The sequence below is a fragment of the Ambystoma mexicanum genome, chromosome 4q (genome assembly GCF_040938575.1).
Source record: "Ambystoma mexicanum isolate Mex_15411 chromosome 4q, UKY_AmexF1_1, whole genome shotgun sequence".
Classification (NCBI taxonomy): Eukaryota; Metazoa; Chordata; class Amphibia; order Caudata; family Ambystomatidae; genus Ambystoma; species Ambystoma mexicanum.
In genome coordinates, this window is record NC_090928.1 from 1,270,899,567 (window position 1) to 1,270,915,308 (window position 15,742).

A 15,742-nucleotide genomic window follows, 5' to 3' on the forward strand; every position below is an offset into this window, starting at 1 on the left:
ATTACAAGTGGTAAATGTACAATGCTGTAAATTCCATCATATACTAGGACTAACAATACTAAGTCCTAGCATGCAACAATGCATAAAAATATGCATAATATGTACCGTGGCGTGAAGACTGTTCTTCAATGGCTATGACCACTTGATTAGTGCTGCTGATCTATCAAATGTCTAGTTATTTCAATGGGGTGCCCTTGTGATATTAATTATCCCATTCACTAGACAGTCAGTTGTGGGGACGTTGCTGCCTTCCCATATCCAAAAGCATAGTGAATTATTGGTGCATGGTAGAGAGTGCAGGGTCTACAGGACAGAAATATCTAAAAAGTTAAAAGTATCTAAATGAAGCAGTTCAAGGATGTTTCCTCGTTGAGACCCCTTGGGTATTTGGTGTCTAAAAGGTATATCCAATATTTTTCTCTTTGTGCCAATAGTCTTATGTAGTTGCCACCTCGCTGTGGTTTACTTACAACTTCAACGACCTGGAATCTTAATTGACTGATGTTATGTTTTGCTTCCATAAAATGTCTGGCTACTGGTGATTTCTGGTTTTGGCACCGGATGGTGGACTTGTGCTCTGATATTCGTTCTTTCAAAGACCTCGTAGTCTGTCCAATGTATAATTTGCCACAAGGGCATTTCAGAGCGTATATGACGCATGCTGTTATACAGGTGGCGAAGCTTCTGATCTTTATCTTTTTGCCTGTTGATGGGTGAGAGATGGTATTACCCTTAATTACATTGTTGCAGTTGGTACAATTAAGGCATGGAAAAGTGCCCATTTTTTCAGTCTGTAAAAGCATCTGTTTATCCTTATTTGGTCTTTCAGTTTTGACGAGTCTGTCCCTAAGGTTGCGGCCCCTTCTAAATGCCATCATTGGTACTCTTGGGAAGAGTTCTTTCAGGTGTTCATCACTTTGTAGTAAAGACCAGTGCTTTCTTATAGATTTGCCAATCTGGAAACTTTGACGTGAATATTTGGAAATATACATCAATGGGGTAGAATTAGTTCTGGACTTAGGTGCTAACAGGTCCTTCTGTGTTAGATGGTTCGATCTATCGTTGGCCTCTTGTAGAATGTCCTGAGGATATCCTCGTTTCTCAAATCGCTCAATTAGTTGAGTGCATTCAATGTCAAGGCCAGCTGGGTCTGATATGATTCTTTTTAGTCTCAATATCTGACTGTAAGGGAGACTTTTTAGCATGGGTTTCGGGTGAAAGCAGGTAAAGTGTAGGAGATTATTGGTATCTGTGGGTTTGTGATAAATGGTGGTCACTACCTTTCCTTCATAGATCTTCAAGCTGACATATAAAAAGTGAAGGTCTGGTTCTCCAACGTCCATCGTGAATTTGATTTTTGAGTGTACTGTGTTCATGTAGAGTAAAAACGCGTCCAATTCAGTTCTTGTGCCGCACCAGATTCCAAATATATCGTCTATGAATCGTTTCCACAGTATGGTCTTACATGACCATATTTGATTATCTAAGACGTGTTCGGCTTCAAATCTATACATAAAGGAGTTTGCATAGACAGGTGCCATAGCAGAGCCCATGGATGTGCCGGATATTTGATTGTAGAAGGTCTTTTGGAATCGAAAGTGGCTATTATGTAAGATGAGTTTAAGTAGTTCAATAATGAACTCTGGGTTACCTTGTATTTGTTCAGAGTTGGAGAGTAACCATTCCACAGCGTTAATGCCTTCATCGTGTGGTATAGAGGTATATAGACTGCATACATCCATACTGAATATGATGCAGTCGCTACTGATAGCCGAGATTTCTGCTAGACAGTTGAGGAAGTCTGTGGTGTCTTTGAGGTAGGTAGGAATTTTCTGGATTAAAGGCTGTAGAAGGCGGTCAACATAGATAGCTAGGGGATCGAAGATGCTCTCCGTTCCTGCAACTATGGGTCTTAATGGAGGTTTCTGATTGGGGTCTGCAGGGTTGTGGAATGGTTACCGGTGTTACAAATACCGTGGGTGGTTAGTTCGTTCCGTTACCTTGGAATAGACGTGTATCACACGGCGGAAGAGGAACATAAGTACAACACTGAAATAGCTGTTGAAAAAATCCGGAAATGTATGAAGTTCTGGGAGAAGTTGCCCCTAGCAATGATGGGATGAGGGGCTTTTCTTAAGATGGTGGTCCTGCCTAGGCTTCTACATTATTTCAGTAATATCCCACATATGATATCCAAAAGGTTTTTTACTAAATTGAATAGTATGTGTAGGAACTTCCTATGGCATGGTACCCGGAATAGAGTGGCACTATGGAAGTTGCAGAACTTCTATGAAAAAGGGGGTATTAAAATGCCTAATTTTGAAGTTTATTATGGAGCGGGTCAACTACAATATGTGGCCAAATGGCTTTCCGATGACGCAACCCCAGAACTTAGGCTGTTTGGGCAGGACTGTACCCCATTTTACTTAAAGGAAATGATCTGGTTACCGGAGTCAGAAGTGAAGGAGCGCCCGGGGATGATGATGCTTGGGTGGAAAATGTGGCGTCGAGCGTGACGGATCATGGGGGACCCATTCCTGTGCTCACCGCACATGACGCTGGTGGCTTTAGCAGGAGGAGATAAGCAGTTGAGGGTGATTATCAGGGACTACTGGGAATCGGTGGGGCTGGTAACGCTAGGGGATATCTGGCAAGAGGGGACCATAAGGGACTTTGAAGAACTCGGGGAGGAGGCGGGATTACATACGGGCCAATGTATTAAGTACCATAGGATGATTTCGAAAATTCGGAAAATGTGGCCTGAAACAGTATTGACAGAGGAACCAGACACTATTATGGAGGTAATATACGACATTTCAGAGCGAGGGCATGAGATTTCTAGATTGTACGAGATGGTGATGACTAAGGTTGGAAAGGAATTGATACATTTGAGACTGGATTGGGAAGCGGAGGTGGGGGCCCCGATAGAAGATAGGATGTGGGAACGTGCCCTAGGATATCACAAGAGGGTGTCAAGAAATGCCAGACTAAAACAAATACAGCTGTATATAACGCATAGAGCATATATGACCCCTCTGAGAAAATCCAAGTTCGGAAACGCTGGGCGACAGGCGTGCCCGAAGTGCGATATGGAAAATGCTGACATGACACATGTTTTGGTCATGCCCAGTAATTGAGGGTTACTGGGGTGAAGTGGCACAAAAATTGGCAGAGAAGGGGTTCACGCTCGTCAAAGACACAGCCTGGGCCTGCTTGCTGGGAGGGTTCCCCAGACCGGAATCTTAAACATGTTGAGAAATTGAACGATTTGGCAAATGTGCTAGCAAAACGGAGGATTGCCATGGGATGGAAGAAGTGCCACAAGCCACGGGTGGATGTATGGTGGAAGGAGTTGCAGAAATGGGTGGAGGCTGAAACGATGGTATGGCAGGAGGCGAGCGGCATGGATGGGGGGAAGAAGTGGTTACCCTGATGGCATGGAAATTATTAATAGCAGAACTGTTTGGATCTATATCGGACCCAACGGAATCTGAGGGAAGTGAGACCCTGCCACTTGCAGCAGATACTGAATGCGAAGTATAAATAGGCTCATAATGGAGGGAGGGACCGAGGGAGCAGTGGCAAAAGGAAAAAAATGAAATGGTGTTTAATGGAACTGTTGTAAATCGCACTGCGTGTTGGGTTTGTTTGTATTGTTGTTTGGTTTAAATAAAATCAATAAAAAATGGAGAAAAAAAAACATTCAAACTGCTCTCCTTGGCAAAATAGCCTTACTCCGAAAAAAGATTGCAGCAAAGGAAAACAATGTGACCTTAACAGATGCCTTTTCTGGGCTAATGCCTCATCCCTCTCAAAGCATTGAGTACCCCTTTAACTTCAAACTTGCCTCAGACCTGGAGGTAACAGAAATCATAGAACGCCTTAAACCTTCCAGCTGCCAAGGGGATATATGCCCGACCGCAGTCATAAAAGACTGTGCAGAAGCAAGTGTACCATTAATCACATCACTTATCAACTCTTCTTTCTCCGATAGCTCGGTGCACAAAACCAACTTTAGACCCAAACATCCCACCCTCTATCGCCGCATCACAACTGTCCCCTTCCTCCTTAAAACATTGGGAAACCATTAACCTTCTGAAGTTACGGCAATCGGGATTCTGGCCGGATCACGGAATCGGCACTTCTAGACCTAACAAAACAAATGGATGCATTCAAAGACAGTTACAATGGCTCTCCTTCTCTTGCTGGACCTCTCTGCCGCCTTTGATTTGGTTGATCACCAAATTCTCTGTGAACACCTTGCTTCAGCTGCTAATTTCCCCACTGAGGCAACTACTTGGATTGCATCTTTCCTCTCTAACAGAACAACAAGGGTTTTCTCACCTGCAGGTTCAGCTCAGTCTACCCCAGTCTCCTATGGTGTCCACAGGGCTCCTGTGTCTCACCCACTCTGTACAATGTATTTACAAAGCCTCTTTTGATCTTCTGGACACTCTGGGTATCTCCTACACTACGCAGATGATACCCAGATTCTCCTACCCATTACAGGAAACTATTCCATTGACAAAAACACGCTAGGAGAAGTCTATCATACCATTCAGACCTGGATGGCGCATGACTCACTATGCCTCAACGATGATAAGACCCAGCTCCTCTTGATCGGAACACAATTTTGGCTAAAGGACGTTGACAGTGCTTATAGATGATTCATTGACGGCAATACTATCCCAGTCTCTCACAAAGTCAAAACCTTGGGTCTATTTATACTCCAACCTGTCACTAACCTAGCAAGGGAATGCAATTGCCTCCTCAGCAATGTATACCACAAAACATATCAATGATTGCAGACCCTTCCTCTCATCTGACAGTTGCATCACGCTAGCAAGAGCATTAATCGGATTCAGACTAGATACTGCAACTCACTATTTGCTGGCACTTGCACTCCCAACATCAATAAGCTGCACGTTATTCAAAACAATGCCTTGAGAGCAGCCTTGAACATCTCTATCTGCAGTCGAATAGAAAGTGCATTGGTTACCTATCCGCAATCATATTCTGTTCCAAACTCTTGCTCTCACCCACAAGTGCATCGCCAACAATGGCCCAAAATATCTTTGCATAACATTCTCCAAATGTCAATCCAACAGACCTACCCACTCCTCTTACTTGAGTTGACTCACCATTCCGAGATTTAACCGTCAAAGGTCAGGTGAGATCAGCTTCCCGGCAATAGCAGCTAAGAACTGGAATGCCATGCCATCTTCACTAAGATCCGAACTTTCCTAATGGGCCTTCAAGCATCTAAAAACCTGGCTATTCTGATTGTGAAATTAGACCCTACCACTAGCTGCCTTCTAACTATCCAACTGACAAACTTACGTGTAACAAGCAAATATTAATGCACTGCCTGTCTATGATTTGAATTCTTGTATGTAACCAGCGCTTTGATGCGCCTTGATGCCCTAGGGTTTAGCACGCTTTATAAATGACAAAATAAATAAAATAAAGACAACCCTTCCGCACCTTGGTACGCCTAGAAACTATATGTAGACCAGAAAACACGGGTCATAGACAAGAAAAGTGCTGGAAAAAATCATACCAAGTCATTCGAAGACCTCTTCATTCTAAAAACCCTCTATTCAGCACACAATGCACTCTTCACCTCAGTCAAAACAAACTACTACACAGCAATCCTCATGAGCATGGAAGCATCCAAAAATCTTCTAAGATGTGAAGCACTGCACTGCACTATCCTCCAGCTCAATGCTGCAGTGCTACTATCCATGAACAAACACAACATCATCAGCAACTTCCTTGCAATCAAGATTGATGAGATAGGACAACATATTGACAGCTCCTAATGCACCAAGAACATCCCACCCATAACAGCCCACAGCATATTAAGATAACCAGTAGGTAACCCCTACTGTATGCTGCCGCCTCCAACTAAGGATGTCTCCCTAAAAGTAGGCTGTCTTATCTCGCTCAGGGATTCCCTAGTTAGCCCTACACTACTAATAGTTCTAAATGGTGGAGCATGGGTGAGCCATTGGCCTTAACCCTGTTAGCTTCTCTTGGCTTCACTAATACATGAAAGTTCACATCTGACAGATCTGTAACATCTCCAAGCCGTGTGGCTGACCGTGAAGCGTTGGGAGTGTGGGTATATTTGAGTTTTTCATTAGCCCTTTCTGCTGCCTTTCAGGTCGGCCGACATTGCTCTGGTGGCAGGAGGGAAGAGGAAACGATGGATTATCGCCACAGAAAACATGAAGGAAGGTGACCTTCTCACTACCTCCGGCCACATTGGGAGAATGGCAGGTGAAGTGCAATCTTGAGATTAATGCTGCACAGTCTAGGTGTGAGGTGCGAGCTACTTTAAGCAACTTTAAATACACAGTTGTGAAGTGCTACAAAGAGATCAGCGCCCCTTCCTGCACAACTATCGAAACACAAGTTGGGGAACAACCAAGAAAGTTCAGAACCCTGCTTCTAATATCACAGCACAAGGGGGAGGCACAACCAGGAAAGGTCAGAGCCTCTCAACAGGACCCCAAAGCACACGGGGGAGCACACCTGAGAAGTCAGATCCCCTCCCTTACAACTATCACAGTACAAGGGGGAACATTCAGTAGAGGTCAGAGCCACTCTCCTAACGGCTCTCACGGAATAGGAGGAAAGAGTCAAAAAGATGTTGGAGCCCTTCCCCCGACATAGCACATGGATGAAACGCCCAAGAGAGCTCAGCGCCCTTTCCCTAACTATTCTCAAAGGACAAGCAAAAATGTCAAGAGGAGTCCATCCTGTCCTCTTAAAACTATCGCAATACAAAGGGGGCAGCATATGATAGATGTTCAGAACCGAGCCCTCTCCCGCCCCCTGTTCACAGCACAAGGTGGAAGACACAAGAGAAGTAGAAGCCCCTAAAAACTGTAAATCTTCCATCAGATTTATCTGTTTGCAATGATATGTCTTGTAACAGGTGATTTGGTATTGTGATACAATTGGCATGATTATCTAACCACAGACCCGGGTCTTATGATTGGGTTTCTTCCCTTTAGGCTGAAACCCAATCCATACTCTACTCTAGGTAGCTGAATTCTGGTGAGAGTAGTTCCTGGCTCTACCTGTTAGACCCATCTCTGAAACTTTGTTCGGGCCATGTAGATCATTATTTCTGGCCCAACAAAGATAGACTTGGGAAGATTTCACAGACATGGCCTGAAGAGTTTTTTTTCATTGTATAAAGATTATCTTGCATGGTCTAGGAAGGGTGTGTGACACTTACATGTTTTTTACCATTAGATTTGAATTGAGTCCTGCCATTCAAGGGTTCCCGATTATGGTTTTGCATGGCAGGTACTAGTGCTGGGTCCTTAACGCAGGCTGATAACCAATAGCAGGTGATTGTTAATGCTAAGACATTTCTTTCACGCACTCACCACCGTAGTGGTCCCCTGGTGATCTGGTGGATCTGAAAAGGAAAGAAGGGTGGGGATAGTTAGTAGGACCGAGCGAGAAAAGAGCAAGAGAGCAGTGATGTGCTGTTGGCAGTTGCAGTTTGGTTAACAGTGTTTGCTGAGCTTCGGTGTGCTTTTCGGTTGGTAGCCGTCGTTTTCTGTTGTGTGCGGCTATGTGTGATTTGTTTTGTGGTTGCGGTGTATTGAAGTGTGCATGTGGTTTGGTTTGCTTTATAGGTGTGGTTGTGTTCGGTTAGAGTTTGAGAGGTGTATGCAGAAGGTAGAGGGTTTTACTGGATTAGTTATTGGCATCGCTATCTAGACGTGACGTATGCTAATTTCCAAATTCTATCTAAATGTGGCACTGGCTAATCACTATCCTGCCTAGATGTGACGCAAGCTACTATTACTATCTTGTCTAGATGTAACGCAAGCTACTATCACTATCCTGCCTAGATGTGACGCAAGCTGCTATCACTATCCTGCCTAGATGTGACGCAAGCTACTATCACTATCCTGCCTAGATGTAACGCAAGCTTGTTAAGTGTGTTTGAAGATATTAATATAGTTTTTCTGTTTTCAGTGTCAGCCAATGAAGGAGACTCTCATCCACTTGGAGCTCTGAGTGTGGGGACCTTGATCAATAACCTGGAAGTGGAACCGGGAAAAGGAGCACAGTACATCCGAGCAGCAGGTACACCGGGCTCTATCTGGTCGAGGAGCTTGAGGAGTGCGGCATTGACTGATGTAGATGCTGGTGGTCGGCTTGACCACTCCGCTCTTAGGTGGATGACTGTTTTTTTGTTGCTTTATTGATTTTAAAGTAACAACAAAACACAAAAGTCCCAGCACAGCATAGGTAACACATGTATAACGGCCTGGATGCCGATACGTCATAAAGAAAATACATGATACTAAAGACCCCCATCCCGTTGGGTACACCCTTCAAAATCCCCCTGTAATGTGCCGCTCAGTTACAACAAAACAGTACAGACACAGAATATCACCAGTCACCGCTCCCCCACCTGTCCCATATCTTCCCAAATTTAGAGTGGCAAACCCGGGACCTGTATACACGGTCTTCAGTTGCTCTGAAATTATACATATCATCCACCCATTTGTGGAATCTGTGTGTATCCCTTGCCCCAATGCATGGCAATGTTTCTCTTGGCCACTATCAGCATGTTTGCAATGAATAGCTTCTCATACTGAGAGTAGGCCATATGCCCCCATATACACAGCAACAACAGTGCTGGTACTCCGGGTACCGGTTCAGACACCATACTGGAGATTTTGTCATCAACCCTATGCCAGAACATCTGAATCTTCGAACACTCCCAGATCGTATGTTAAATTGTCCCCAGACCAACATGGCACCGCAGAAAACTAAAGTCTGTGGCGCAGTTCCATCGTAACAACATTTCACGGGTGTAGTATATTCTATATACATTTTTTTTGCTGGATGAGTCTAAAGCGTCATGAAATTGCAATCTCTCTGGGGACCATTATGGCCTCCTGCTAGTCCTCTGCCGCAATGGGACCTATATCGCCCTCCCATTTTTCAATGGGTGCACTGTGAAACTAGAGAGATCCTGGTATAAAGTGGAAACCGCCTTCTTGACTAGCTGGTCAGTATATACATTGCCTTCCACTGGGGACTAAAAAACAGAGTCCTAAAAGTAAGGACCCTGGCGCCCCTAGCACACTACTGTACTGATAGCCGTCAATAATTAGATTACAGTGTACATAAAATCTGTAAAGGTCTTCACATGAAAAAGCACACTAATTTGAATCAAAACAAGACGAAATTGACTAAGAAATTATGTATTCCCAAAACATTTTTTTACAGAGCTCTGTGTTTGGGGTATAGATACCCTTCTTCGGGAGGAATACATTAGTTAAATCATAAATCCAGATTCTTCAAATTCATATCTACCAATCAAAAGTAGAGTTCATTACCTTACAGATCTCATCTGCATAATCTACAGACTCCCATATTATGGAGTAAACATTCACCTGGATTCCTTGAGTTAAACTGTGCTTCGAGGGGATTGGGTCCTCTGACGTATTCATATCTATGACCGTAATCACCACACCTGTGCTGCTTCGGAAAATCTTTGGCTCCTGCATCTATAACGTCGATATGCCGCCCTCGAGGACCTCACTGTATATTATAAGTAGGACACACGACGCCCGTAGCCTCAGTACCGTTTTTTCCGCGAACGTGTTCGCTTCGGAGATCTCGGCGCATCTCAACTCTTTGGAGATCCTGTTCTTTCTCGGTTCTTCGAACCTGTTTCGTATTGTGAAGTCTTTCTTTGTGAAGATGTCTACCTCGTCTTCCACGCCGCGTCCGGGCTTTAAGAAGTGTGGGGACTGTGGGTCCAAGATGTTGGTTACGGACTCAAACAACGACTGCCTCTGGTGCCTCGGGGAGGCCCATGACACGGATGACTGTGTTGACTGCCAGTCGCTCACGTCAGAAGCCTTGCGGGAGCGCAAGAAGTTGTTATCGGTAGGTAAGGTGTCCAAGCCACGGAAGTCTAGGTCTGCAGGGCTTTCGACGGACGATTCGAGGGGCGACTCTCCGCATCGTCGTCGGAAGTCCAGTGGGTCTCGATCCCGGAGTCGGTCCCGCCACTCCTCTGCCTCTTTGAGGCACTCCCGGAAGCGCCGTCATCGGTCTCCTTACCCGTCCTCTTCCAAGGACTCCGCCCGTCGGCGGGTTGCTTACCCCACCAAGCATGCAACGCCGGAGGAATGGGCTTCCTTCGGGAAGGAAATGTTGTCGATTCTCGAATCGCAGGGCACTGGTCCGTCTGCGCCTCCGAGTGGGGTCGGTCGTGATCGGTCGAGAGACACCGCTCACACACCTTCAGGCTCGGGTGGTCATCACGATTTGCGGGAGAGGTCCCGCTCGGACAAGGGGAATCGTTCTCGGTATGCCCATTCCAGGTCCCGGTCCTCGACGTGGGTGTGAACCTGTGGTGTCTTCAAGGAAGACGCTGACGCCCGTGGCGCCGAGGTCGTCGACGGAGTCTTTCGAGGCCCCGCCTTCGAAGAAGTAGTCGACGCCATCAGCGCCCCGGCTGTCGAGGGACACGCTTGGGGCCCCGGCCTCGAAGACTGTGTCGGCGCCATCGATGCTGTCAGCACCGCCTTAGGCGTCGACGCCGATTCACTCGACGCCCTCGATGCCTTTCGAGGCTGTTACGACAGGGGTTCCCCGGGGCTTGATGGAAAGGCTCTGGCAAAGGCCTAGCATGGCTTTGTTCCACATTCTGTGCCTTCTTTCCGCCAGCTTGAGTTTATTTCAGAGGTGGATGAGGGCTCTGATGATGGCATGGTTCCGGATACGGTACCGGACGAGTTTTTCTCGGGACATAGCCAAATTGAAGACCTGCGGCAATCCCTGCACAATGCCAGTGGGCTGGACACCTCTCCGGAGGTGGAGTTTTGTAGGCCTGAGCCTGGCACTCATGCCGACTCTTCGTACCGGCGCCTTATGTCCAGGGTCACCGAGTACTTGGGATTGTCTGCTCCCCCAGGGGATTTTCTTCAGGATGACCTTACGGATATCCTCGACCAAGGTCCACCAACTGACCCGGTACTGCTGTTCCATATGGCTCTACAGAGGAGGGTGGTTGCGGCTTGGACTGCTCCGCAGAGTCTCCCGGAGGTGGGCAAGTCTTTGCCGCGAAAATACCGCCCAGCCAATAGCGACCCCTGCTACTTGACCAAGCACCCCACTCAGGAGAGTTTGGTGGTGCAGGCGGTTACGGCCCCAGCAAAGCAGGCGTCGTATCCTACATCCCTCGTAATAGGGACGACAAGCGTTTTGACGGCTGGGCGAAGAAAGTGTTTTCTTCAGGGGGTATGACGCTTCAGACGGCCAACTCTGTATGTGCCTTTTCATGTTTCACGCACACTCTGTGGAACTGTTTCCTTAGCGGCTGAACATATTCCCGAAGGGGATGAACGGGATGGTTTCCTTGCCATGGTTCAGGATGGCAAGGATGCCATGTGTGAGGCTGTTCAGTCGGGTTTGGACATGGCAGATTGCGTCAGCCGGTCCATGGCAGCGAGCACCGTGATACGCAGGTTTGCGTGGTTGCGGAAGTCGGGGTTTGCTCCTGATGTGCAGGCCCGGCTCCTCAACATGCCCTTTGATGGGGAACATCTTTTTGGCAGCAAGGCTGACGAGAGCCTTGAGAGGTTGCAGACCTCCAAAGCTGCAGCGAAGTCGTTGGGCGCTGCAGTTCGCCAACCTCTGCCTTTTCGTCCTAGGGGACAGCAATGGAGGGGAGGTTCCTTTCGTTATTACTCATCCTTTGGTAAAGCGAGAGGAGCTGCCAGTCAAAGGGGCCACCGTAGGAGTGCCAGAGGTGGAAAACAAGGTACTTGAGGTGCCAAGGCCGCTCGGGCTGTTGCCTCTTTGCCCTCAGGCAACGCCGCAGCCGCTTCAGCTCAGTCATGAGGCCAGGTCCCATGGTTCGCCGGTTGGGGGAAGGCTAGCGCAGCATCTTGCAGAGTGGTGCGCCATTGCTTCAGATGTGTGGGTTCTGGAGATCATAACCCACGGCTACTGTCTTCCTTTCCGACAGAGGCCTCACGACAATCCACCGGGGAATCTCTCTTTGAAGAGTCCGGATCCGCTCCTTGCGCAGCTAATTCAATCCCTGCTGGAGAAAGGCGCCATTGAACTGGTGCCTGTAGCGGAGAGGAACAAGGGATGGTATTCCCCTTATTTTTTGATTTCCAAGAAAGACGGGGGATTGAGACCCATCATGGATTTGCGCGGTTTGAACAAACTCCTCAGGAAGGACAAGTTCAAGATGGTTACTCTCTCTCAAGTCCTCCAGACCCTTCAACTTCAGGACTGGTTGGTGTCTCTCGACCTCAAGGACGCTTATTTTCATGTGCCGATACATCCAAAGCACAAGAAGTACCTGAGGTTTGCAGTTGGCGACTCGCACTTTCAGTTTCGGGTCCTGCCGTTCGGATTGACCTCCGCCCCGAGGGTCTTCACCAAGCTCATGGTAGTGGTGGCAGCGCACCTCAGGAAAGGGGGGACCCTACCTGGACGATTGGTTGATCAGGGCGTGCTCTCCCGAGCAAGTCCTGGATCATCTGTCAGTCACCTGCCACTCCCTCCACAAGCTGGGCTTCTCCCTCAACTTCAAGAAGTCCCATCTGACACCAACTCAGAGACTCCAGTACATTGGAGCAGTGCTCGACACGTCCCTGGGGCAGTGTTTTCCTCCCCAGGTGAGGGCTCATCACATTCAGCAGATGGTGCCCAAGTTTCAGCTTGCCCAGAGTCTCCCAGCGTTAGAGTTCTTGAGATTTCTCAGCCTCATGGCATCCTGCATTCTTCTGGTGCCAGCGGCCAGGTTGCGGATGAGATCTTTGCAATGGGCACTCAAGCTCCAGTGGTCTCAGTCCTCCGGCAGGATGTCGGACCCTGTTCAGGTGCCGTCCTCGGTCGCCCAGGACCTTCTGTGGTGGGCTGTCGAAGACAATCTGATGAAGGTGGCTCCGTTTTGGCTACCCTGGCCGGAGGTGACGATCGTGACGGACGCATCCCTCACAGGATGGGGAGCTCATGCCAACGAGTTGACAGTCAGCGGTCGTTGGTCTCTGTCCGAGTCCAGACTCCATGTCAATCTGTTGGAGCTGAGGGCCGTCAGGCTAGCCCTGAAGGCTTTTCTGCCGACTGTGAGAGGGAAGATTGTCCTGATGCTGACAGACAACACGGTGGCCATGCACTACCTCAACAAAAAGGGGGAGGGGCAGGGTCACTTCCTCTGTGCAGGGAGGCGATGCAGCTCTGGTTCTGGGCAATCCAGCAGGAAGTTTCGATCTCGGCAGTTCATCCGGCAGGAGACGAAAACAAGACGGCGGATGCTCTGAGCAGGCAGAGCGCGATCTCTCACGGGTGGGAGTTGGCTCAGGAGATTCTCCTGGAGATCTTCGCCTTTTGGGGAACCCCTCAAGTGGATCTCTTTGCCTCCAGTGTCAACCGGAAGTGCGAGAGGTTCTGCTCGCGGGAATTTCCTCCAAAAGGAGCCTTAGGAGACATGTTTGTTGTGGAGTGGTTATTCCCACTGCTGTACGCGCTTCCTCCAGTCCCCGTCATCCCGCAAGTACTGCGGAGGTTACAGAGATTCGGTTCCCGGATGATCCTCATTGCTCCGGCGTGGACCCGGAGGACGTGGTACCCGGACCTTCTCGACTTGTCCCTCTGCCCTCCACGTCGTATTCCCGACCGAGACGATCTGCTCTCACGGGAGGGGGGTCAGGTTCTCCATCCAGAGGTCAGATCCCTCAACCTTCACGCTTGGTTTCTGAAAGGTTGAGGTATAAGGATTGGGACCTCCCTGAAGACGTGATGGAGGTGTTGCTCTCGCCCAGACTGCCAGCAACAAAGTCCCTGTACCGTTGCCGTTGGTATAAGTTCTGCGACTGGTGCAGGGTTAAGAATGTGGATCCTTTTGCATGTGACATTGCCATGGTTCTGTCTTTTTTGCTTTCTTTGGCCCACAGGGGGGGTATCGTTAAAGGTTACCTGGCGGCGCTGTCCATATGAAAGCGCTCGTCTGAAGAGTGTTCCTATTTTAAAATTCCTTTTAATTTCTCAGTTTCTGAAAGGGCTCACTAATGTGTTCCCTCCGTCACCTTTCCTGGTGCCCGGTTGGGATTTGAACCTTGTTCTCAAGTTTTTGATGGGTGCTCCGTTTGAGCCTTTGCATTCATGCCCTTTGAGACTGTTAACTCTTAAAACTGTATTTCTGGTTGCGGTCACTTCCGCTCGCAGAATGAGTGAGTTACAGGCACTTTCAGTTACGCCACCCTTCACTGTGTTTCATAAGGACAGGGTTGTCCTTAGAGTTCGTCCTTCCTTTCTTCCGAAGGTGGTGGTGCCCTACAGAGGAGGGTTCCTATTCGTAACATCTGTGATGCAGCCACCTGGGCTTCGGTACATACTTTTGTACATCACTACTCCCTCGATTCCATCAGTGGGCAGGATCTGGCCTTTGGCAAGGCGATCCTTAACTCTGCAATTTGATTGGGCATTCTAAATTTCTGTTTTCTAAATTCTTTTCCCACCTCTTTGCATTGGTACTGCTTTGGGAGTCTGTCATAGATATGGAATACGTCAGAGGACCCAATCCCCTCGAAGAACAAGTTAGTCTCTTACCTGGTAACGTTCTTTCGATGGGATGGTCCGACGACGTATTCCATATCGCTCCCTCCCTACCTTCCCCGCTACAGAATTTCTTATGCGATTGCAGCTTACGTTTCCGCAAGGCTTTGTGTGTCAGACTGGCAGAAGACTGGTGCCACATGTTCTGGGGGAAAAAACTACAACTGAGGCTATGGGCGTCGTGCGTCCTACTTATAACATCCAGTGACGTCAGCCGTCGGAGGAGGTCCGAAGCAGCAAAGCTGTGGTGATTACTGTCATAGATATGGAATACGTCGTCTGCCCATCCCATCGAAAGAAAGTTACCAGGTAAGAGAGTAAATTGTTCTTCTTATTGATAAGAGGGCAAAAAGCTGATCTCAAACACTATGGGTGTTAGGTAAGAATTGATGCAGTCACGCTGTGTGAGACTACACAACCCTTATCTGCTTGGTATTGGGTAACCCACATTTTGGTATAGGTCTGTACTATACAAGTTGAGAGTGTGACTGAGCAGGCAGACCTATCTCAAGAGGAGTAAATGTGAGCTATAGAGCTGGACAAATGAAATCCGTGAATACAAGTAGCCAAGTAACACTTATACTCAAGGTTTCAGTTATAAATAGTTATTTATTTAACATAAATTTATAAATAAGCTTTCTTTAAAAAGGCAATTCATGTAACACATTAAATATACTTTAAAGTTATTTTTCAGAATCGGAACAAGTTAGTGGATAATCTTTGCATATGCTTCTTGCACAATTCCTAAACCCTGAGGTGACTTCTATCAGAAGGACAGTAATGGCATTTAGATATCACACTAGTTATACTTTGCAGATTCTGAGGTTGCAGAAAGGAAAGGTTTAAAGATGGAAAAGGTTAAAAATGTTCTCAGTAAATGTGATGACAACTAAATCTTCCAATGAAATCTAGACAGGTCTTTATCAGCAGTAACAGGTCACAGGGAGCCAGGACAGCCAAAGTTAATTGGAACAAAGTCTATGGAGCGGAGGCACTTCTTGGATCAGAAAAGGTCTTGCACAAAGTTAGAGAGTTTGTAGACAAATCACTTGTAGGGTCACAAGCTGTTAAGCCCGTGAAAGGAGAGTTGGAATCCACTTTAAAAGGTAAGCCA

General features: G+C 47.5%; 1 protein-coding gene across 2 annotated transcripts in view; it reads left to right on the top strand.

Annotated features, from left to right (window-relative positions):
- The window catches only part of MRPL2 (mitochondrial ribosomal protein L2), a 223,333-nt gene that overhangs the window by 186,064 nt on the left and 21,527 nt on the right, over positions 1-15,742 (top strand). For both annotated transcript variants that reach the window (XM_069608891.1, XM_069608892.1), the window contains 2 exons: positions 6,167-6,282; positions 8,005-8,115. In XM_069608891.1, the coding sequence (XP_069464992.1) occupies positions 6,167-6,282; positions 8,005-8,115 (227 nt within the window). The remainder of the gene's footprint in view (positions 1-6,166; positions 6,283-8,004; positions 8,116-15,742) is intronic.